Genomic DNA, 25,115 nt, shown 5'->3' on the forward strand with positions numbered 1-25,115 from the left:
CATCCGTACAAATTGGGAGGGCCCTAACCTATCGAGCACCGACAGTTCACCACAGTATAAACACTAATTCCTAACCTTCCTCTGGTCAACCTTCAAATTCACATCAGCAACAACATGATAATGGAGAGTTGCATCCGAAGCCCTATTATGGTAACACCTCGTTTATATCGTCCTCGCAATGGGCTCTATCATTGGACCAAACACCGACACGACAGACCCCCCTACACCAGCCAGTCCTCCATTTATACTCCAATACATTGTACTACCAAACCATTAAGTTTTCTTTTCTGATAATATATCATTGCATTAGAATTTGAGCCGAGGAGTTGAGGCCACTTGATCGGTTCTGACAAAAGCTGTGTCAAAACTCTGAGAAAAGTTGAGACAGACCGATGGTGGTCGCAATCCGAGGGCGGTGCAGATTTCTCATCTCCTAGACCTAAATTGTTGATTCTAGGAAGAAGGAGTGCAGTGATGGACGGATTGGTTAAGCTTGTGAAGCCAGGAGAACTCCAATATTGGCGCCATGCCAGAGACTGCCAATTTTGGCACAACAGCCAAACAGCAAACCCCATCCTGGGGCTCCAACAGTGGACGCTGTGAAGGATGCGAAGGAACCACAGCTGATATTACTTTTTCACAGGTAAAAGTAATCGTTAGCAACAATAAAACTCTGACAATTGCCCACTACAATACATATTTACCTACATGTACGATTTATTAATAATCTGACATTGAATTAATAGACAATTATGTACTTAGAACATATTACTTATCTCACCATCCATCACAAACATTTTAAGACAGGAATGTTACGTCTTTCTGAGTGTGTTTAAGATTCGATTGGCCTAAAATCAAAATGAATCACGTTGCCTAATGTATAGACTCCACATACAGTGGGTTGCTGATTGTCAGTCACAGAACTAAGGGAATCCCAATCATTCAAATCATTGTTTTTTTCACGATATATTTCACAACAAACAAGGACCACTATCCTTACCTTCCTCAACCCCAGGGGTACATGTCTGTATCACTTGTCCCCAGGGGTACATGTCTGTATCACTAGTCCCCAGAGGTACATGTCTGTATCACTAGTCCCCAGGAGTACATGTCTGTATCACTAGTCCCCAGGGGTACATGTCTGTATCACTTGTCACCAGGGGTACATGTCTGTATCACTAGTCCTCAGGGGTACATGTCTGTATCACTAGTCCTCAGGGGTACATGTCTGTATCACTTATCCCCAGGGGTACATGTCTCTATCACTTGTCCCCAGTGTTAATGTCTCTAACACCCGACCCCAGGGGTACACTTGTCTATCTTGATCCCAGGAGTACCTTTTTATATCATCTTCCTGTTTGTTCATGACCCTCATAAGGATAAAGGTTCAACCCATCCTAATCATTCTTGCCCTAGCTATAGTGGTACTGTACAGATAAACGGATCTCCATCTCAACCTCACCCCCAGGGGTACAGCCACAGCCATTGACTCCCTCCCCATCCCCTACTACTTTAGAGGTATAGGTCCACCACCATGTTCTTTCCCCACCCATGGGTACATATCTCCACCACCCTGTTCTTCCCCAACCCCATGGTTACATATCTCCACCACCCTGTTCTTCCCCAACACCATGGGTACATATCTCCACCACCCTGTTCCTCCCCAACCCCATGGGTACATATCTCCACCACCATGTTCTTCACCAACACCATGGGTACATATCTCCACCACCCTGTTCTCCCCCAACCCCATGGGTTCATATCTCCACCACCCTGTTCTTCCCCAATCCCATGGGAACATATCTCCACCACCCTGTCCTCCCCGATCCCATGGGTACATATCTCCCCCCCCCTGTCCTCCCCAACCCCATGGGTACATATCTCCACCACCATGTTCTTCACCAACACCATGGGTACATATCTCCACCACCCTGTTCCTCCCCAACCCCATGGGTACATATCTCCACCACCATGTTCTTCACCAACACCATGGGTACATATCTCCACCACCCTGTTCTCCCCCACCCCATTGGTACATATCTCCACCACCCTTTTCTTCCCCAATCCCATGGGTACATATCTCCACCACCCGGTCCTCCCCGATCCCATGGGTACATATCTCCCCCCCCCTGTTCTTCCCTAATCCCATGGGTACATATCTCCGCCACCCTGTTCTTCCCCAACCCCATGGGTACATATCTCCACCTCCCTGTTCTTCCCCACCCCCATGGGTACATATCTCCACCACCCTGTCCTCCCCGATCCCATGGGTACATATCTCCACCACCCTGTTCTTCCCTAATCCCATGGGTACATATCTCCACCACCCTGTTCTTCCCCAACCCCATGGGTAAATATCTCCATATCTTATCACTTTCCTGGTTAGATCTTATCCACCACATAGGTAAAGTTCCACCACCCCAGGGGTACAGGTCTACCTACCATAACATCCTCCCCCACCCCAGGGGTATACATATCTGTAACCTGACAAATCATCCTCCCATTCCCCCGGAGAACAGGCCTACCACCTTCTCACTCTCCCAAATATTCAGACGCAGTAACATAAGATAGAACTGAATAAAAAATAGTAGTCTGCATAGAAAATAATACTGTCTTGTTCAGAAATTGTAATAGGTTAAGACTGCTGCTCAAACCTTTGATTATTAATCAGTATCCGTGTTGACGTATAGACTAAATTGTAAACAAACATCTAATATACCTAAGGCAAACATTTACTGTAAACATTGGGAATTCAATTATGAAGAGCAAATAACATGGTTAAAAATAGGCCATATCATAATTGACTGCATTTAAGCATTTTTGGAAAATAAGCATGATGGCAGGACATTCCGAAATTTAAAAACTCAGCCACTATAATGTCACTTTTGCAAGTCGTTCAGTAATTATTTTTTCCTCCAAAATTGCCAAATTAAGGTGAAGGGATGGGATGTCCTTACCAGACAAAGGATAAAGAGCATAGGTTTAAGGAATAATTTGAGAGGCTCTTAGATGGAAGTCAGTAATCACCTGTTTTGAATTCCATTCAGAAACAGATTAATTATTACGTATATCACTTGTTGTTTCCCTCTCCTCTGCTCTGTATGATCAAATTAAGAATTCATCTTTTTTTTTATTGACAAAGCATAGTTAAAATGCATGTTAAGAATTTTGTCTCGGAGACTATAATGGAATTTGGCAATGTATCTGAATGCTTTCCTTTCAAATGTGTAAGGCTAATTCAATATAATGGCCTGTTATTTGCATACAAATGTGCTATTGATCAGACCGGGGATATCACCTACGACTCCTTTCTCCCTCTTCACCGATGTCAAAAGCATATGACCTATTAAAATTCTTTCTAATGTTTAATCAATAAACATTCTTTATCATGGGACTTAAGTGTACAGATTAAGGAAGACTCCCGGGAGCTGGCAAGAGTGATACGAGTACCAGGAAGCCTACACTCTGTCTTATACATGTACAGTACCACACCTCAAAACCTTTGCAGACTCAGCGTTGGTTGTAATCATTACGAAATTAAAACCTCGTTTTATATTCGCACCATCTGTAATGTGAAGTTTTGACTTCAGCAAATTTAAACCGTGGCGTGATAAAAAGCAACATTTTGACAGCTTATTTAAATTATATAATTTGTTTACCCATGTTTGCTTAGCTTCAAATTTCAACATGTATAGATGTACCAGTTTGTTACAGATGTCACCTACATGTACCATGGAAGACAGACTCTGTTGGTATACACGTTCTTAGCTGATTGCAGTAACAGACTTTGGGGACATTTTGGACAAGAACAGATAATTAGAGATGACATCAAAAGCCAACTCATGTTTTCTTATTTTTACATCTCTTTCACCAAAAACTTAACCTGGTAATTTGGATGAACGAACAATGTTTAATTTCTAAAAGGGTAAAAAAAAAAAAAAAAAATCAATGTCAATGTCCCTGTCCCCCCCCCCCCCCCCCCCCCCCAGAAAAAAAAATAACCTCCATGTAAAATATCAGCATGCTAGACCATGTATATATATTGAACAAGAGATCCTGAAGGATCATGGACTGTTGCGGTTAAATGTGCGTTTTTTTATTTTCATTTTTCTGTTGATGGACAGACATGTGTGCGTGTTCCTGAACAGAGATCATGCAAACCTTGCTGCATCAACATCTTTGAGAGGCTTGTTCTATATGGTTCAAACACATAAACAGTTAAGCCTCCACAGGACTTGACGTTTAATCTCTCACCCACACGTGCTGATGCCGCGGGGATAAAGTGAGCTCTCTGTATTTCAAACATATAGTAATATAATGGTACCTACCTGGGTAGAAGTCGTTAGCTTTGGACATTTTCACTCGGGCGCCAGCTTCTTTCTGTACTTGGGCGATGGTTTCGCCGCCCTTGCCAATGATAGCTCCGGCGGCGATGCTGGGGACGAGAATCTTGAGGTGTATGTTGTCCCCTGGAAATAGAATGAAAATGTTTAGTATACAGTTATATATAAGTTCTTACCTCAATACAAGTCATTTGCATTGATATGTCTGGTCTATGCCCCACTTTGACCATCAATGCACATATCAGAGAAACTAACTTAAACGCAAAAACTTAATGTTGATGGATATGCTGACAAAGTCAATGGACCATGAAAGGTAGGCCACATCCAGCATTTGATGCATGGGTTGAGATGTACTACCTAAGATGCATACCTTAGATGCATCTGTGGTCCAAGTTTGGTTGGTCTAGCACTTATACTTTCAGTGAAACTAAGTTAAACGCAAAAACTTAATGTTGATGGAGATGCCGACAAAGTCAATGGACCATGAAAGATAGGCTGCATCCAGCATTTGATGCAGGGGTTGAGATGTACTACCTAAGATGCAACTTTGGTCCAAGTTTGGTTGGTGTAGCACTTATAGTGTCAGTGAAACTAACCTAAACGCAAAAAATGTTGTTAATTAAAAACTTAATGTTGTTAATTAAAAACTTAATGTTAACGCTATCACCGGAAAAGCAACACCTTATATAGTCTCGCTTCCTCTTTGTGGCGGCAAGACAAAAACCTCAACATTATTTATTTTTTTTTCATTTGCCTATTTTATTTTCCAAATTCTTTTAACGTCTCCCTTGCCAAAATTATGCTGTAAGTGGTGTCAATGTGATAATGATTTAAAGTACACCTATTTGGACATCCTGATATTAATAGAATTTCAGAAAAACTTCTGAAAGGAAATGAAATGAAGTAGGATCACACAGCTTCTTATGTCAGGGTTATTCATTTCCACTAGTCCGAGCTAGCCCAGGTCTAGTAGATCTTATGTTGGGGCTAGTAGATCTAGCCCAGGTCTAGTAGATCTTATGTTGGGGATAGTAGATCTAGTCAAGGTCTAGTAGATCTTATGTTGGGGCTAGTAGATCTAGCCCAGATCTAGTAGATCTTATGCTGGGGATAGTAGATCTAGTCAAGGTATAGTAGATCTTATGTTTGGGCTAGTAGATCTAGTCAAGGGCTAGTAGATCTTACGTTGGGGATAGTAGATCTAGCCAGGGTCTAGTAGATCTTACGTTGGGGATAGTAGATCTAGGCAAGGGCTAGTAGATCTTATGGTGGGGATAGTAGATCTAGTCAAGGTATAGTAGATCTTATGTTGGGGCTTGTAGATCTAGCCAAGGTCTAGAAGATCTTATGTTGGGGCTTGTAGATCTAGCCCAGGTCTAGTAGATCTTATGTTGGGGCTAGTAGATCTAGCCAAGGTCTAGTAGATCTTATGTTGGGGCTAGTAGATCTAGCCCAGGTCTAGTAGATCTTATGTTGGGGCTAGTAGATCTAGCCCAGGTCTAGTAGATCTTATGTTGGGGCTAGTAGATCTAGCCCAGGTCTAGTAGATCTTATGTTGGGGATAGTAGATCTAGTCAAGGTCTAGTAGATCTTATGTTGGGGATAGTAGATCTAGCCCAGGTCTAGTAGATCTTATGTTGGGGCTAGTAGATCTAGCCAAGGTCTAGTAGATCTTATGTTGGGGCTAGTAGATCTAGCCCAGGTCTAGTAGATCTTATGTTGGGGCTAGTAGATCTAGCCCAGGTCTAGTAGATCTTATGTTGGGGCTAGTAGATCTAGCCCAGGTCTAGTAGATCTTATGTTGGGGCTAGTAGATCTAGCCCAGGTCTAGTAGATCTTATGTTGGGGCTAGTAGATCTAGCCCAGGTCTAGTAGATCTTATGTTGGGGCTAGTAGATCTAGCCCAGGTCTAGTAGATCTTATGTTGGGGCTAGTAGATCTAGCCCAGGTCTAGTAGATCTTATGTTGGGGCTAGTAGATCTAGCCCAGGTCTAGTAGATCTTATGTTGGGGCTAGTAGATCTAGCCCAGGTCTAGTAGATCTTATGTTGGGGCTAGTAGATCTAGCCCAGGTCTAGTAGATCTTATGTTGGGGCTAGTAGATCTAGCCCAGGTCTAGTAGATCTTATGTTGGGGCTAGTAGATCTAGCCCAGGTCTAGTAGATCTTATGTTGGGGCTAGTAGATCTAGCCCAGGTCTAGTAGATCTTATGTTGGGGCTAGTAGATCTAGCCAAGGTCTAGTAGATCTTATGTTGGGGCTAGTAGATCTAGCCCAGGTCTAGTAGATCTTATGTTGGGGCTAGTAGATCTAGCCCAGGTCTAGTAGATCTTATGTTGGGGCTAGTAGATCTAGCCCAGGTCTAGTAGATCTTATGTTGGGGCTAGTAGATCTAGCCCAGGTCTAGTAGATCTTATGTTGGGGCTAGTAGATCTAGCCCAGGTCTAGTAGATCTTATGTTGGGGCTAGTAGATCTAGCCCAGGTCTAGTAGATCTTATGTTGGGGCTAGTAGATCTAGCCCAGGTCTAGTAGATCTTATGTTGGGGCTAGTAGATCTAGCCCAGGTCTAGTAGATCTTATGTTGGGGCTAGTAGATCTAGCCCAGGTCTAGTAGATCTTATGTTGGGGCTAGTAGATCTAGCCCAGGTCTAGTAGATCTTATGTTGGGGCTAGTAGATCTAGCCCAGGTCTAGTAGATCTTATGTTGGGGCTAGTAGATCTAGCCCAGGTCTAGTAGATCTTTTGTTGGGGCTAGTAAATACCATGAAAATAAATCCCTGGCTAGTAGATTTTTTTAAAACAAACTAGTGGGAAACTAGTATAAAATTTCTAAATCACAAATTGTACATCCGTGTTATATGTAGACTGAATTCTTCGGTTGTCCTTTAGTTTTTCGGATGATATTGATGTGGATATGGTGGTAAAGCCTGCATCCACTTGTATTCTATTAAATCCTACAACACCTTATAGCAAAACTGTACAATATTGATCATTCCTATAGATCTGTACATTTCCTATTGCTAAGATTGATAACACAGCTATGAGTTATACACTGGTCTCAGGCAGGCCGTATGGAGAGGATTTCCACAGGACCTTACACCCTGCCAAAATCCTTTGTGAAGATTTTGTCATACCTCATTTATAGCCATGATTATTTTCGCTATGATTTGCAGCTTTTAGTGTTTCCCCGTTTTCCCGGCATTATACAGGCCCCATTGTAAAGGTTTATGCATATGCAATACCCCACATACTTTCGGATTGCAACAGTGCATTTTGCGCATTTGTATATATTTCTCAAGGGCCTAATCTGATGTGAAATATCCATTCACACAATATACAAGTACAATCTCGGACATCAGATTAACACACATGTGTGGTGGTGTTGTTTGTATAACATACCTGCAATTGTTCTTAATCTGCATTTTAAATTTTCAACAAAACATTACGGACCCGATATCCAAGTTCAAGTTTGATTTGTTTCCCCCAAGAACTGAAACCAAACAACAATGGCAGACAAAATAACATTTAAGACCTAATAATGACTTCATACTTATATTACCATGGCATCAAATGGCACTGAAAGGTTGCAAATCTATTCATGTTTCAATTCGTCCATTTGATCCGAGGATATTATAACAACCGAAAAGTTCCAGTCAAAAAGGAGTTTTGGGACTGGTAATAATACAATAGTGAATATCACAGAGTGAAACCCATGACCTTGTATTGTATAGCCTAGCTACAAAACAGTATAGAGGTCTGTTGTAAATGATGTGTATACACCAGTTGTACCCAACATAGTACACGCTAAATCTATAAACCTGTACATGTATGTAGATCTTATACACCTTCCTAAGGAATCAATAGTCAATGTCATTTAAAAGGCAACAGTGGCCATCTTGAATTTACAATAATCAATAAGATAACACCACACACAATTATTTTGTCATTTACAGAAAGTTGACGGTCAAGATCTGAACGGTCAGGTCGTTGAAATGGGAAATGATCAACAAGAAAGGTGAACACACACATAAACCTTTACCTATGGAAATGGGTATAATAACGTTTCACCAAATCAATTGACCATATGGAATACTGAATGGCACGTAATGCCATAAAATAAATTCAGTGCTGATAATGATCTGCTGTGTGACACGAGGTAACCGATGGACAGACACACATGAGCAAGTACAATACACACATACATGTCTGTCATAAAAACAGAGCGCCCCTGTTGTGTTAGCTGTGACATGGTCATCCGCTGTGTATTATGGAGCCCACATGAACCCAGGTAGTAGTAGAATAGTGCTGATTCAGCAATAACATTATCAGCCCACACCAGTCACGCTCAACAAATAACGATGACCTAAACACCATGTCAGCTTTCTTAACTCAAACGGATGTCATTTCACTGAATGCGCTGTGTTTTGGGCTCACGTTTACATTAGTATAAGCCACTCTAGATTTTGATCATATACTTTAGTAACCATTTGATTTTCTCCTTTGCCATTCACGCAATATCACCAAGCATGTTAGATTTTTGTCACATTCTTCGTGATCACCATTTTATAATCCATATTGCCACTGATGCAATTTCAGACACAGTTTTAGATTTTGTTTAGTCTCATCAATAGACAACTCCAAACTCTGTCAATATAATTCCACAGAATGTGCTAATTTGTTCACGCCGTCAACATCAGGCTATTTAATTCTATTTCACAGTGTTATTTGTTGACACTAAACTGGGGAAACACTGGGAAATATTATCATAAAATACTGCAGGCATGTTACATTTGATCGGGCATAAATCAATACCAAGTTCAAGTGAGCCAGGATCAGCAGCTAACAAGTCATGTTTTACATCTGGGGAAAAAATCTTCACACCCCCCCCCCCACACAATGTAACATTGTATTACTTGCTNCCCCCCCCCCCCCACACAATGTAACATTGTATTACTTGCTTTAGCAAGACTTTTATTTTGCATTAATTCCCGAAGAGACTTATTTGCTAATTTAGTAATCTTTGGCGATAATTAATTTCCATTTGGTTTGGTTTGGTTTGATCGTGTTTTACGTCCTATTAACAGCTATGGTCATTTAAGTACGTGCCAGGTTTTGGTGGTAGGGGAAAGGCAGAGTTCCCAGAGAAAAACCACTGACCTATGGCCAGTACCTGGTGACTGCCCCACGTAGGCCTCGGACCCGCGACCCAGTGGTGGAGGGCAGCTAGCGGTAGCAGAATACCAGACTGCTTAACCACTTGGCGAGGCCCACAATTAATTTTGAAGATACACCAACCATAATTGAAATAGCATCAAACTTAAATTCAAGTATTTGTGAACAAAAATCTACTCTGAAAACAAAACTAACATAGTTAGTAAAAATTGCACACAAAGTGATTTATAGTTTTATTAAACCATTACCATTATACATCCTGAAATGGATTACAACCATGGATGAAAACTTTTACTCACGAAAAATATCTCTTACAAGTTTCAGATATAATATTCGAATATTAAATCTAATCAAGATGATAACACCGATATTCAAAAGAATATATATGAATAAAATCTTTTACATGATCAATATAGAAATATCAATGGTACTTTGATTTCAAAGATTTGATAAAAATGTTAACTGTAAAATGTACACATATCTGCAGTTCAAGATTTGCCCAGTACATGTATTAGTACTTCTGTTCTTGACCTCCTTCAAACTTATGATGATACTGAAGTACATCTAGAGATAATAGATATTAGATACAGTCTGTACAGTACATAACACTGTTTACAATGATAAAAACTTAATGTTATCTCATAGATACTCATGTACCTGCAATCTTCTGTAAATTTGTTCTGTCACTTCAGTCCTTACCCACATGTATACACATTTTTATAAAGCATTTTAGTATGTCTATTTTATAGACAATATCAGGATTATTTTGTCAAAGAAGGAACAAAAATGTTGTGATTTTTTTCTCTCGATTTTTGCAACAAATAATGCCCTGTGGCCTAACTGACAGAGAGTTGTACCATCATAATCCCTTTAATCTCTTGATGAAAATCATTTCATATCCAAAATGTGTCAATATTTCTTATAATTGTAATACTCTGTCCCTGAAGAGATAATTTAACTACAACAGTTGCAAGCTTATTTCAGCTTAAAATGTCTCGAGTCATTCAGGTTTATTGAAAAATTAACTCCGAGTTTTGAACGAAAATCTCTCTAAATTTCAAACCATTCCAGAAAGGCCCTAAATTCAACGATGCTACCGATGACCAGAATTTGTATAGAATCGTAACATCCTGTTGCTTGTTAAGTTCAATGTTCTGTCTGTGTGTTGGGCCGTATGTTGCAGTGTAGAAGACAGACACAGACAATTATTACCACATGTCATCCTGTGATGTAGGGGGCCTATACACCTCCACCAAACCTTTTATCTACCCTGCTCAAACAGGAGAGTACATTCACATAACAAAACAACCAAAACTCACCTACAACATATTGATGATGGAAGCCTACAGATTCCAGACACTCAAGGGGTTGCACATAATAGTAACAAGCTCATCAGGTCAAAAACAAAAGGTCGGAAGGCCCCTGATCAGCTGTTCTAGGCTTGTAGTGTAGAGGCTATATAACCCCACCTAGAAATCTGTGTCTAGCCCAACATCAACTCACCAGCTGAATCTAAATATTATCCCCACGTTGAAAAATTATTTTGTGACCAATCATTTCCATGATTTTTTTATGCTAGCATGTACTTTGATATAAATGTACTCATTCATTGGGGTGTTTATTTTAGTTCTTTAAAGAAATGAAATTTTCAGCAAGCAGTTATTTTATATATATATATATTTTTTTTAAAACAATAATGAAACAAGTTATTACAACTTATATTAATCACTCTTGTTGGCCAGGTGGTAAGCACACAAGGGGTCTTAATGTGGGAGGAAACCAGAGTACACGGAGAAAACCCACCTGGCTTGGGGAGGTGTCATACCTTTTCAAGTCCGATCCGGGAACCAAACCCAAGCCCCCTTGGTGAAAGGCAAGTGCACTATCCACTGTGCCTTAGTTATTATACTATCAACATTGTCACTAGCGCAAAACTGTTTTTCCTAACACTTTTTCTTAAAACCTTCTTTTAACCCTTTCACCCCTATGTAACTTTTGTAGACTCTACCATGCATTATGTAACTTTTGTAGACTCTACCATGCATTGATATGGACGAGTCCTTTGTAGTCTACAGTGGTGAAAGGGTTAAGTTAATCAAATTCAAACAAATTAAGAATAGTGCCATCAGTTTGGTTTCGTGGAAATCATTCAAAATGCCATGCTTTCTTAAAATAAACAAGAATAATAGTAAAAAGGTACAGAATGTTAAAGTGTAAAATTTAGACACTGAGTTTTTACGAACTACCACTATACAGATTATACTTTTTTTTAGTAATGGTTTTGAACAATTTCAGACATGGAAATAGTTAGCGACTGCTGACATTCAACATCTATCATATTGAATTATTTGCAAGCACCCTTTAACTTTTCAGCTGTAAGATTCCGAGGCCAAGAAGTTTTGTGGAACATCAGTCAGCTGGTGTTATTTCTTTCTCCAGCGAGAGCGAAGGTAAGCTACACTACATCGAATCAATAAATAATAGGATTTACTGTTTGGAAATACAAAATGTAGAAGAAAATCTGAAAAGAAAACAAGAATTCAAAGCTTGAAAATCGATGAGAAATATTCATGGCTTCAGTGTTCTGTCATAATTTTAAATACTGGCACTTTTTCCCCATACCTTACAAATGCCAAGAGGTTATAAGGGCCTGGAATTGCTAACCAATAAGTTTTTTTTATATATTTTATTTATATGTCAGAGTTAACTATTTTCTAGCAAAGCTGAGAGTTTAGAAATTCCTTTGCTGAACCATGATTCCAGTGTCCATTTTCTATGCATATATATGTATTGTCCGAGTAAAGAAGTCTGTTTTATTCCTGCCCGACAACTTATATGGCTTTGGACTTCGGCTTAGTACACACAAGACATGACTATCCGACCACAGAATCATTTATCCCCCTCCCTCCGCCAACTTTATCAAACTTGAACAGTAACCAAAGACTTACAACAGACAACTACGCCAGACTAAGTGATCGTGTCCAGTATATCTGCAGTAGCTCAAGACAGTTTCAGCTCAGACAGGGTCATCAATATCAAGAGGTTTAATCCTTTTCATTGATATTCTAGAGGTTTATCTTACAGTCGAGATTAAATGAAGCCATTATGAAACCCACACTTAATCGATTTTCAAACATATATCAATCAGAAAATTCATCAATGTACATGTACATATAAAATAAATGGTGATGTTTCTTTTCACATAAACAGATAACGAAACAATGACAAATATGAAAATTGAAACCAAACTTTTACATTCTCATCAATCCTCTGAACAGCTGACCTTAAGCATGGAGAGATATGACCTTTGTTCTATCGCCGTGACCTTGACCTTGGCAGGGCTTGGACCTAGAGTTATACTGTAAGGGTCTGCTATCACTATGTTACATATATACACATCCATACAGGTGAATCCAATAATATTTAGTGACAGAGATTTTGTCCACTAGCTTTGACTTCTATAACATTCAGAACTTAATATCCACCGCCATGTTAGAATAACCTACATAAAAACTCATGTTCAAACACAATTTAGTTTCAGCAATTTGCTCAAATTTGTCAGGGCAAGTTCCCAATCAATGGCTTCAACTTGACGGAGAGCAGAGAGTGTTATTTGAAAAGTATTGGAACCTGCACATCGGCATCCAAGGTGTTGTCATAATAAACAGCTTGTGCATGTAGCCGACACCTGACAACTTACGAAAGTTTAACAGACAGGAGACTTGACATAATACATCTAAATCCTGAGAAGACTTTTAACAGGAAATAGTAAGAGATGTGACTTGTGAAATTCTGTTAAATATTCATTGAAGGAGAAAGTTGTAATCAGTATCTCTGGAGAAGGCTGCCTTTAGCCAGACAACATTCCTCAACTATTGGTGGCCGTCAACTACTGGTGGCCGCAGTGACTAGGCCGTCTATCATGATGTACATCAGACTGCTCCCACAGAGGTATCACAATGGATCTAAAGTGATAGGTCCGAGTGACATGACCCGGTCCTGATATTTAATTACCCCTATGGAAACATACTGCTACCCTACATCCACATATTGACCACACATAATGAGAAATGTTTGCATAGCTTTCATAACATCCAACGTTACATATGACAGAATCATTTTGATTGGATGACTGTGGATATGTACGGGGAAAGAGTGTAGAACTTTGACAGAGACAAGAACTTCATATTTGATACAATTTAAATCAGAAGGAAACCCAATCATCAGATTTAAAATAAACCAAACTGTCAGCGAAACTTTACTGCTCGGACAAGCATGCACTTGTAAGCAAAAAAGAATCCATACTACATGGAGAGCTATATGTTTATAAATGTTGGTTAGTCCGTCTATGGTGACAGGCATATGAAGTGCCTGTTCTCCAGATATTAATTGTCTGGAACAGCTATATATTTTATACCTGTGGTAATTTCACATCTGTGTGTATTACTTCAACACAAATGTTTAAATTCTACCACAGTCATTTAATATGCTAATTCAAGTAATTAGCAGGTGTACCATATAACATATTCCTCTCCTACCAGGTAGCTTGTTGGAAAGAAAATGGCTGATGGCACCACACTCTCTGCCCTGTATTACACAGAATCATTGATGTCTGCGCGAACACAGAACACTCAAACACCAGCCACCAAAAACATGTAAAACAGTAGAACCCTCAACACTGACAGAGCTGATCTAACAGAAACCTACGTTACAGCCGACAATTTTCATGAAATATAGCTCACTACTTCAGGAACATATTTTTCCTATTCACAGTATTTTGTGCAAGTATTCAGACCAAGTCGATTTCTTAACTTCGAAATTCAGTTTGATTTTTGTAATGTAAAACATTGACTAACATGGAGGCAGTTCAAGCGACAGACAATTATATATTTATTGCTGACGACAGCGATACCGAGTGTTTGTCCCGGCCAAACACCAAGAGTGCCTATTACGTACCCGTCTTATAATTATCAGATAATAGAGGTATACCACAGACTAAATCAAACATGTTCAGATATTTTATTTGGACTTTGGTGTGGCATAAACCTCCAGCACATTTCTTATAAATTAGCCATGTACACCTTGAACAACACTTGAATACACCTTGAACAACACTTGAATGCAATATACCATTAGTGCAGACCATTCATGCATTACACACACGTACATATAGATCTACAGTTTACATGATTAAGCTTGTTCGACGTCAATACTTCCAATAAACACCAAAAAAATTGATCAACCTTCCATGAAAATTACAAAAAGGTCTTTATCATTATAAGCTTTACCAGCATACAAAGTGGTGTATTGTAAGGGTGTAAGTCTCTGTACACACACTCCCAAATACCTAGGTAAATCTTTGAACAGGTAAATGCTGGATCATTAATATTCATTAGCCGACACTGTTGCCACAATAATATGATCAGAAATCAATAGGTCGTGATCATATCTGTTGTATATAAAAGTATGCACTGCATAGTGGGATATAATGGCCCGTCGACAGGAAAAGGAACAAAGTGTCGTCAAAACAGAAACTTGCCACTGAAGTTGTCTTGGTGTAGGCCCAGGTATCCGTCACTGCCGATCTGTGCTATAACCGGGTAGGTCTCCATTGTGGTTTGTTTAACTGACAGCCCGTCCCTGGAGACTGATAGGGGCAATAGTCTTCTGTTTCAAGGTGTCAGCCAGGAGCCCTTGGAGAGGAATGCTGCAAACCTGATTGGCACCTGGTGTTTATGCTGTTGCAACTCCGCAACTCAGGATCCAAGTGTCCGGTATCGTTATCATCGATCGCACACGCCCACACCTATAGTCACTTTTATCTATGTACTGTGAAATATTAACTTAAACAACCTTTGGACTGATGTTTCCTTTTAGCAAAATTATAAATTGGGGATCAAACAATGAAATCATGTAACTCCAACTGTCACGATTTTAATACATGATGTAGCTAGCCGTGTCAGGTCTTTCTTTGGGTCTAAAAAATTAACTTGGCATGTTCATTATTTGGGCCAGCATTTGTTCCATGCCACTAGACCTCGTATTACTTCACATACTTAGCTCGCACACCAAATATAAACGGACAAGCTCGGGCCTGTTCCTCTTTCCTTGCTGTAACCTGACAAAGTCCTATTTGCCTGACTCGACTCACATGTAGTCCTGAATGGAAGAGGAATTACGACTCTCTGAACACCAGTGTCCCTGAGGTGAGCGTTGAGACTTCTTTCTCAGCTTCCATTCATGGTGGGGCCAGCAATGGTGGCTCCCCGGGAGGGTGTACTCTAGTTGTATCATTAATTCAACATCACACTACCACATCACCTTCAGCCATGCTGGCTTCGTATGCAACAATGGGCTGCATTAGCACTGGTAGCCACACTATTGATTACCGACACCAAAGTGAAATCTGCTACCTAAGCACATTTTCAGGCTTCAGCTCGACACTATAGAGCTACAAAGCCACCGTATCTAAGCAATGGGATACTGTTGAACAGACACACCTCCATGGGCTTCACATCCATAGTGATGCTATACCAAACACTATTCATTTAGATACCAATTCATTTTATACCATTATGTCTGTTGTATGTATATATACATGCCTTGAGTGCTATGAATTGTACAAGGCTGGTGCAGGAACAGGCTCTATTTATGCCAATGGCTTTCTGTACGAGTGATGCTACACACTGTTTAGCATGGATATGGTGGCTCGGTCCCTTGACAAACTGTGCAGTGTTTGGATTCACGCTGAACTGTTTACCACTGGTTATTTTACAGTCTAAATAGCAGGTGGCAAATGGTTCCAAAGGAACAAAATCCCCGATCGTTTTCAGACTGATAATGTGTTACAACTCCCCTCAAAATACATGTATAACCAGCACAATGTATACCTCAGTGTGCTACTTGGAGATATACCGAGTTATGTCTGTACTACAATTACATACCAATACAGTATCAATTGTCTACAGATCTAGTGTTTGTCTTGGAATATAACTTCATTATCTAGACTAGTAACCATTGGGGTTTGATCCATCGGTTCCCATCCTCTATCAGAACTGGGTCATGTCAATGACTGTTGTACCTGCAGTCTTGCAGACCATCCCTTCTGGTTACCCAAGCAATAATCATCACCCAGGACTAACACACTGGTTACCTGTCTGTAGCGGACCATCCCTTCTGGTAACCCAGGCAACAATCATCACCCAGGACTAACATACTGGTTACCAGTCTGTAGCGGACCATCCCTTCTGGTTACCCCAGCAACAATCATCACCCAGGACCAACACACTGGTCACCAGTCTGTAGCGGACCATCCCTTCTGGTTACTGCAGGAACAATCATCCCTCAGGACCAACTTACTGGTTACCAGTCTGTAGCGGACCATCCCTTCTGGTAACCCAGGGAACAATCATCACCCAGGACTAACATACTGGTTACCAGTCTGTAGCGGACCATCCCGGCGGGTTACCCCAGGAACAATCATCACCCAGGACTAACACACTGGTTACCTGTCTGTAGCGGACCATCCCTTCTGGTTACACAAGGAACAATCATCACCTAGGACTAACATACCTGTAACCAGTCTGTAGTAGACCTTCCCTTCTGGTTACCCCAGGAACAATCATCCCCAAGGACTAACATACTGGTTACCAGTCTGTAGTGGACCATTCCTTCTGGTTACCCCAGGAACAATCATCACCCAGGACCAACAAACTGGTTACCAGTCTGTAGCGGACCACCCCTTCTGGTTACCCAAGCAACAATCATCTCCCAGGACTAACATACTGGTTACCAGTCTGTAGCGGACCACCCCTTCTGGTTACACAAGGAACAATTATCACCCAGGACTAACATACCTGTAACCAGTCTGTAGCGGACCAATAATCATCACCCAGGACTAACACACTGGTTACCAGTCTGAAGCGGACCATACCTTCTGGTTACCCCAGGAACAATCATCACCCAGGTCTAACACACTGGTTACCAGTCTGTAGCGGACCATCCCTTCTGGGTACCCCAGGAACAATCATCACCCAGGACTAACACGCTGGTTACCAGTCTGTAGCGGACCACCCCTTCTGGTTACACAAGGAACAATTATCACCCAGGACTAACATACCTGTAACCAGTTTGTAGTGGACCTTCCCTTCTGGTTACCCCAGGAACAATCATCCCCAAGGACTAACATACTGGTTACCAGTCTGTAGTGGACCATTCCTTCTGGTTACCCCAGGAACAATCATCACCCAGGTCTAACACACTGGTTACCAGTCTGTAGCGGACCGCCCCTTCTGGTTACCCAAGCAACAATCATCACCCAGGACTAACATACTGGGTACCAGTCTGTAGCGGACCATCCCTTCTGGTAACCCAGTCAACAATCATCACCCAGGACTAACATACTGGGTACCAGTCTGTAGCGGACCATCCCTTCTGGTATTCCAGGAACAATCATCACCCAGGACCAACACACCGGTTACCAGTCTGTAGCGGACCATCCCTTCTGGGTACCCCAGGAACAATCATCACCCAGGACTAACACTCTGGTTACCTGTCTGTAGCGGACCATCCCTTCTGGTTACACAAGGAACAATCATCCCCCAGGACTAACATACCTGTAACCAGTCTGTAGCGGACCAATAATCATCACCCAGGACTAACACACTGGTTACCAGTCTGTAGCGGACCATCCCTTCTGGTTACTGCAGGAACAATCATCCCCCAGGACCAACTTACTGGTTACCAGTCTGTAGCGGACCATCCCTTCTGGTTACACAAGGAACAATCATCACCGAGGACTAACATACCTGTAACCAGTCTGTAGTGGACCTTCCCTTCTGGTTACCCCAGGAACAATCATCCCCCAGGACCAACACACTGGTTACGAGCCTGTAGCGGACCATCCCTTCTGGTTACCGCAGGAACAATCATCACCCAGGACTAACATACCTGTAACCAGTCTGTAGCGGACCAACCCTTCTGGTTACACAAGGAACAATCATCACCCAGGACTAACATACCTGTAACCAGTCTGTAGTGGACCTTCCCTTCTGGTTACCCCAGGAACAATCATCCCCCAGTACCAACACACTGATTACCAGTCTGTAGCGGACCATCCCTTCTTGTTACCCCAGGAACAATCACCACCCAGGACAAACATACTGGTTACCAGTTGAACTGTAATCACACAAGACTTAACCTTCTTAGCCCACTGTCTTTACAAGTCTGGAATTCATCACTCAGGACAAACTGAAAACTGATTCTGCGATACCTGTTGAGACCAACCATCTTGCAGATGAAAATATTGACTAGTGGTTTTTTCAAAATAGATTTTAATTGTTTAAATAAATGAACATACAAGTTACATGTTAACCATATTATATGTTCATAGTTCAAACTGAAACTCCTTTTCACCATGGGTAAATGTTGTAATCAGTTGAACAGGACACTTGAATATATACAGGTATAGTTACACATTAAACATGAAAGCTAATGAGCATTTAAACAATCAGATAATCATACATATTTGTATGTAGGAGAAGTATTTTGAATAGCACCACATGTAGTTCAATGTATATTTATCAAACTGACCCTGAAGATAGTATCTGCCAGTGATTTTTATTTGCTCAGTTTTACAGCTGAATACAGGCTGTTTCCCCTAACCTAAAACTGCTGTATTTTCCGGAAAAAATGACCAAAAACTCTGGCATATATTCCCAATTTCAATACAAATAATGTTATAATGGACTATTCCAACCTTTGCATAGGAAGAGTTCAAATGTGTCTTCAGGGGTGAATGAGTTAATTCCTGGTCACTTACAGAAAGATGATCGCTGATAGAAGCTGCAATATGGTACATTATTTAATTCACTTGGCAGTTATGGCCAGGTGAGTTAAATGTGTATTCCGTTTCTTTAGCCAATATGGTTGCTACATTGATGAAAACTCCAGCACCTAATGTTAGTAATGAATTGGAAAGCTACATAAAGTATGGTAGCTACTCAACACTACCCATATAAAACATTATAATTACGCACCAGAGAATTCAGAACCAAAGAACGCAAAATTTCCGCAGAACAATAATCAGAAAAACACCTGAGATTCTAAACTAGATGTATTTGAAGACAAAGACCGAGATTTGCATATTCTGTTTTTTCGTTGAACCAACAAACAATCAGGTTCCAAGGCAATGGAGGCCTGTTCTGTGTGGAGAATAACGGAGGGATAATGCCAGTCTTGAGAGAGTTGTGCCAGTTTTGTCTGTCTGTGGAAGCCATTCTAGCTAGAAATATTTACTGTAAGCCAACTAATTCAATATTCCATCGGTGATGATACATTTCCCATCACAAACAACCCAGAACATATCCATCTTAAATTGCAAACAGTCAATGAGGCAAATATCCATCTAAAAAACAGATATCTGTCAATTCGGCAAATATTCATCTCTAAAAATCACACTTTTAATTTACAAATTTAGAAAATATCTTGTTTGAATATATCCCGAAAATTAGCTACCAGGGAGTTAGTCCTCCTGTCCAGGGATTTAGTTGAGAAAACTAAAACACTATTTTTTTAGTCATTTTCTGTTACTCTGAGAGATAGACAGAGCTTATGTTTAACCTTGACCCTCAGTTTGCTGAACAAATTAGACATAAATGCAATAAATTGAAAGTGAAAGTTGAAGGTAGCTGTCAGGCTCAATAAGTACCTTTAATAATATTTTTATCAAAATAAAGAGCCATTGGTGGCCGTATGTCATTGCACAAAAAAACATGGTAACCCGGTTTTGGTTAGGATAAGCACACACGGTTAACCTTGGGCCTTTTTTCTAACCATTGTAGCCCTTACATTTCTAGACGTACAGTAATAGCACATTTGGAATGATTCAATTGTGAGGTGAAACTATTTAAAGCGAACTTTGCCAGGTCTATCACAGTCTCGATACACTCTCAGAAAATATTAGTAAACATCCTCGATTCCCAACAGACGCCTTACCATGGATCAGTCCTAATAATCTATAAAATTTGCTCTTAGCAAGTAATTTGGGGGGATCGAAATTGTCTAAACACTGCTGCAATAGTTTCACTTACAACTGATGAGAATGGTGTCGTCGGACTATTTGCTACAAGTTGTACAATTCAAGATGCATATGGCAACAGTAAATATTCGGAGAGAATCAAAGTCTCAGTTATTGGACCACTTAGCAGACACTGAATCTACAGCATTTTATACCCAACAACCCTGAATCTAGGGCCGACCCTAAACGCAGGTCGTCATCAGAAGATGAAACAGAGGGACATCTCCATGCACCAAAGCACTCCTGTTAAGTACTGTTTTTATTACAGGGGAATGTTAATGAATTAGGGCTATCTCATCATGGCACACTCACACACACAATGACAGGTCGTTAAATTCATTTTTCTTTTCTTACATGTACATCCATGTATTTCAAGAAATTTTTAATTCGGACAAGATTATAAATCAGTCTTGTACAACGTTTGAATGTCATAAAGGGAGGATTAGAAAATCTAACCCTTTCACCACTGTAGACCATAATGGATTCATCCAGATCAATGCATGGTAGAGTCTACCAAAGTTAAATAGGGGTGAAAGAATTAACTTATGTTATTGTTTCCTCCCTGTTTGTTTTTGTAACTTAACTTATCTAGAAGAATTGATCTGATATCTTCCACGACAAATGTATTGCTAGGCAGAACAAATGTGTTGCTAGGCAGTCAGAATTTCTATGAAAGGTTCCATTTAATCCCAAGTTGCGACATTTCTTTTGGTGTAGTTATATAATACATACAACCAATCTGATTAGATAACCTGATGCAGGCAATGCATCAAAGGTTGCATTGCTTCAAAGGTTGCATTGATACTTCAAACAGAAATGCAGTAGAATAACTAACTATAAATATAACACTCAAATATATGCAGAAAAAAATTAATCAAGATTTACCAGCTGTACGTACTTAAAACCGAGATAAATTTAAGCACCGAGATAATGTTTTCTTATTTTAGAATATGTGCTTACATAATGGTCTGAAATAGCATACCCTATATATAGAAAGTTGCAAGCTGGGTTAGATATAATGTACATGGAAATGAAAACATCGCTCAAAATGTTGACAGCTAAGTACATTCCAGGCTGCAGAGGTGAATTTTTGGGGGTGGGGGAATGGGGTGGGGGGTGGAGAGTGGAGTGGGTCCTAAGCCCTTAAAACCCCTTCTGATCTGCTGCTGGCCGAGTATGATCAGGATCAGATGTAGTAGTACCCCCTCCCTCCCTATTGTACCTCATGGCAGGGAGGGCACCTGGAGTCGTCGTCTCTACATGTGAGGACCATGTGGTGCTGTGTCTCTCACTCATTATCCAGCAGAAGAACCAACATGACAGTCCAATGGTACATTGCAGGATCTCATCGTGATAGTGAGATTAAGGCTACTGCTGCTGTATGGGGGATTGGGTACAGAGGGCATCCATCACAGTTAACCAGGGGTGTCAGGGACAGTGTAGCTATAGCTATATCCCACAGCTCCACACTCCCACACCATCCCTAGGGAGCCAGCAGCAGTGTAACTTATACTGCCAAGTCTAGCTGCCCTCATCACCACATTTCTTACTGACCAGGGCTGACACATGTGTAATAAGGCACGAGCAGATGTACACATGTTCACTGTATCATTACTGAATCTTCACTTCACATACATTTTTCGTCCTATTCAATTGAGAAAACAATATTTTCAATAGTAATTGTCACATCAATTAGCAGCAACACCTCTAATGCAACATAACACTTAAAATTACTCTCTTTCATCTTTTACAACATTCATATAAAAACATTTTTTCCTAACTTCAGAAAATATCCAATGACATACATATTGATATTGAGAAAAGAAATATCAAACTACATTTATATCTGTGGACTTCAAAAACAACCAAAGCCTTGTGGGAGGGGCAGAAGTTAAGAAGCACAATGATTTCATTACCCTACCTAATACTTCCACAAAAAAAATTGAAGCACTTTTAATTCCTGCATGTTCAGACTTGAACAACATAAGAGTAAAAAAAATCCGGGTATAGTGTATTGGTAATCATGAATTGTTAAATGAAAAATATTTTTGGTATATTTTTATACTCAATCGATTGCTACACATCTCTGATATTTCAAACTATATATAAATAAAGCCAAAAGAGAATAATGCATTCCTTTGTGTGCTGTCTACATCACAGAGCCAGTATATACATCCACAATCCATTCACACTTATAAATTTTAAAATGCATGTTTATAGTACTGTATAGCTACCAGTAACATTGTCCTCGTTTCAATACTGTTTCTGCCACTCCTTGACTTTCAAGTCAATTTAGTCAACATGTTAGAGGTATGCACTAAGGTGACACGCTGTATATCGTTTGTCAATGTATTGCAGGTACAGAAATGGGTCAAAATTATTAAAGTCGTTTGAATTTTGAGTCACTTGCACAAACTTTTCTAAATTAATAAAACACAACTGCTGCCCCTCGGTCCTAGACCGTTTGTAGTATTGAGGACCTTCAAGCAGCCAGGAAAAAACCAGTGGCTGGAACTCCCTTAACCCTTTCACCCCTAGGTAACTTTAGTAGACTCTACCATTCATTGATCTGGATGAGTCCATTATGGTCTACAGTGGTGAAAGGGTAAACTCATTCATCCCTGAAGACATATTTGAACTCTTCCAATTCTAAGGTTGGAATAGCACAAATGACATTATAAAATTTCAGGGGCGAATGAGTTAAGACTATCATCCTTCACAGTGGAGTCTATTTTTCCAGGTGTAATTTACCTGATGTGGACAAATGACAAATTAATGTACCTGCAGTGCTTCACACACACCCAGAACCTATATTTCATCTCCGTGTTAACACATTATACAAAGGCCAGAACGTTCACAAATGTCTATTCTTATATTGAACAAAAATACAATTATTGCCTCATGTTTGTAAAGAAAATCCCTTGACATGATGATCTTTTTTTATTTAAACATAATAAGCAGGATTATAATACCTTCAATTTAAAAGTGGGTGTGCGATAATTTAACAGGTAGACACAGAATGGTGACTTACTACATGAAGCAGACTTTAAGCTCTAATGTGTTACCAATCTCGTGTACGACCCTACACTGTACCTTTAACATAGACTAGGCTTACAAATACCTTCTCTTTTTAAACTTAAATGTTGTGTTTCAGGTTCAAAACTTAAACCGAAATGTATTTTTTTTTTTACTTTTACTACCAAGATTAAAATCTCAGTGAAAATTGGATAATTATTATCAATCCACATATTATAAACCAATTCAAGTTACACAACCAAGCTGTTCGAATGTTACTTGATTAGTCCTGGTTCACTGCCTATGATTATCAACTACCTGTTGTCATTATCTACCTGACCAGGTACAACAGATGAAGGAGGACTATATCCTGGAGAGGGGGAATCACAGCAGCAGCTAGCTCAGGTCAAACTGCCTTAGGCTCGAAGGTTAAATGGGCTGGGCAACTCCCTGGGGCACCTCAGTTTGTTATTTGAGCATTACCTGGTCATTTATAATTTATGACAAATTAAGCCCACAAGTCTTTAGCTCAAAGTACCTCAAATCACAGGTGTTATTTACCTGTGCCCTGAGTTAACTGAAAGTCTGCTCAGCTCGACAAGAGGAAGAAGTTAACATAAATGTTTAAAATGAGATTTTTCAGAATATTTTTGTTTTTATCTTTTGGCAATCATTTTGAATCTCTGTAAAATAGTACACATGTAGTTTTAGTTTTCTATTTCAATGTTTTTGAGCCAAACTATTGTTTTACGTAAAATTTATATCATGTAAAGCTGACTAGGCTTTAACAGCAGGGCCTTGGTCAGTGATATCCTAATACTAACTCACCAATAGCAGTCAGTTGGGTCATCATACATTGGTTTTATTAAATAGATATTTCATATAGGGATTCTCTTAAGGGATTCAAAGAAATTGGGAAAGAGAATTATGTCTCATATTCTTTTTTAAAAGAAATTCATATAAATCAACAGACCTGAAGTAAGTTTAGTGCAAGTAACATAAAACAGTACATTGGTCTCCTGTAGTATATAGCCTGTATACTGTTAGTCACAGTACAAGGGCTACAAGTAACATAAACCAGTACATTGGTCTCCTGTAGTATACAGCCTGTATACTGTTAATGTACAAGGGCTACAAGTAACATAAAACAGTACATTGGTCTCCTGTAGTATACAGCCTGTATACTGTTAGTGTACAAGGGCTACAAGGCTGTAACTATCATTAGTATATATATTTTCATACAATGTATCGTTATCTTACATTTCTATCTATATAATATACAATTGTACAAAAGGGGATCGCTATCGATTTATTACATGTCTTGCAACTTTCAAGTAATGTAAATAATCAGCAATGTAATGCCACAATTATAATCATTTAGATTAATTGTATTTAAATGTACCCCCCCTCCCTCCCAGGCTTCCTATACTGTGTGAGGAGACAGCTAAACTGGTAAGTGACCTTTAGGAGCCTCACCTCACACAATGGTGGGGAGGGGGGAGAGGGGGG

General features: G+C 39.9%; 1 protein-coding gene across 6 annotated transcripts in view; it reads right to left on the minus strand.

The window, feature by feature from the left end:
• LOC110456719 (RNA-binding protein Nova-1-like) overlaps positions 1–25,115 on the minus strand; it is a 60,057-nt gene that overhangs the window by 16,834 nt on the left and 18,108 nt on the right. For all 6 annotated transcript variants that reach the window (XM_021507658.1, XM_021507640.1, XM_021507633.1 and 3 more), the window contains one exon: positions 4,329–4,469. In XM_021507658.1, the coding sequence (XP_021363333.1) occupies positions 4,329–4,469 (141 nt within the window). The remainder of the gene's footprint in view (positions 1–4,328; positions 4,470–25,115) is intronic.

The sequence above is a fragment of the Mizuhopecten yessoensis genome, unplaced genomic scaffold (genome assembly GCF_002113885.1).
Source record: "Mizuhopecten yessoensis strain PY_sf001 unplaced genomic scaffold, ASM211388v2 scaffold1029, whole genome shotgun sequence".
Lineage (NCBI taxonomy): Eukaryota > Metazoa > Mollusca > Bivalvia > Pectinida > Pectinidae > Mizuhopecten > Mizuhopecten yessoensis.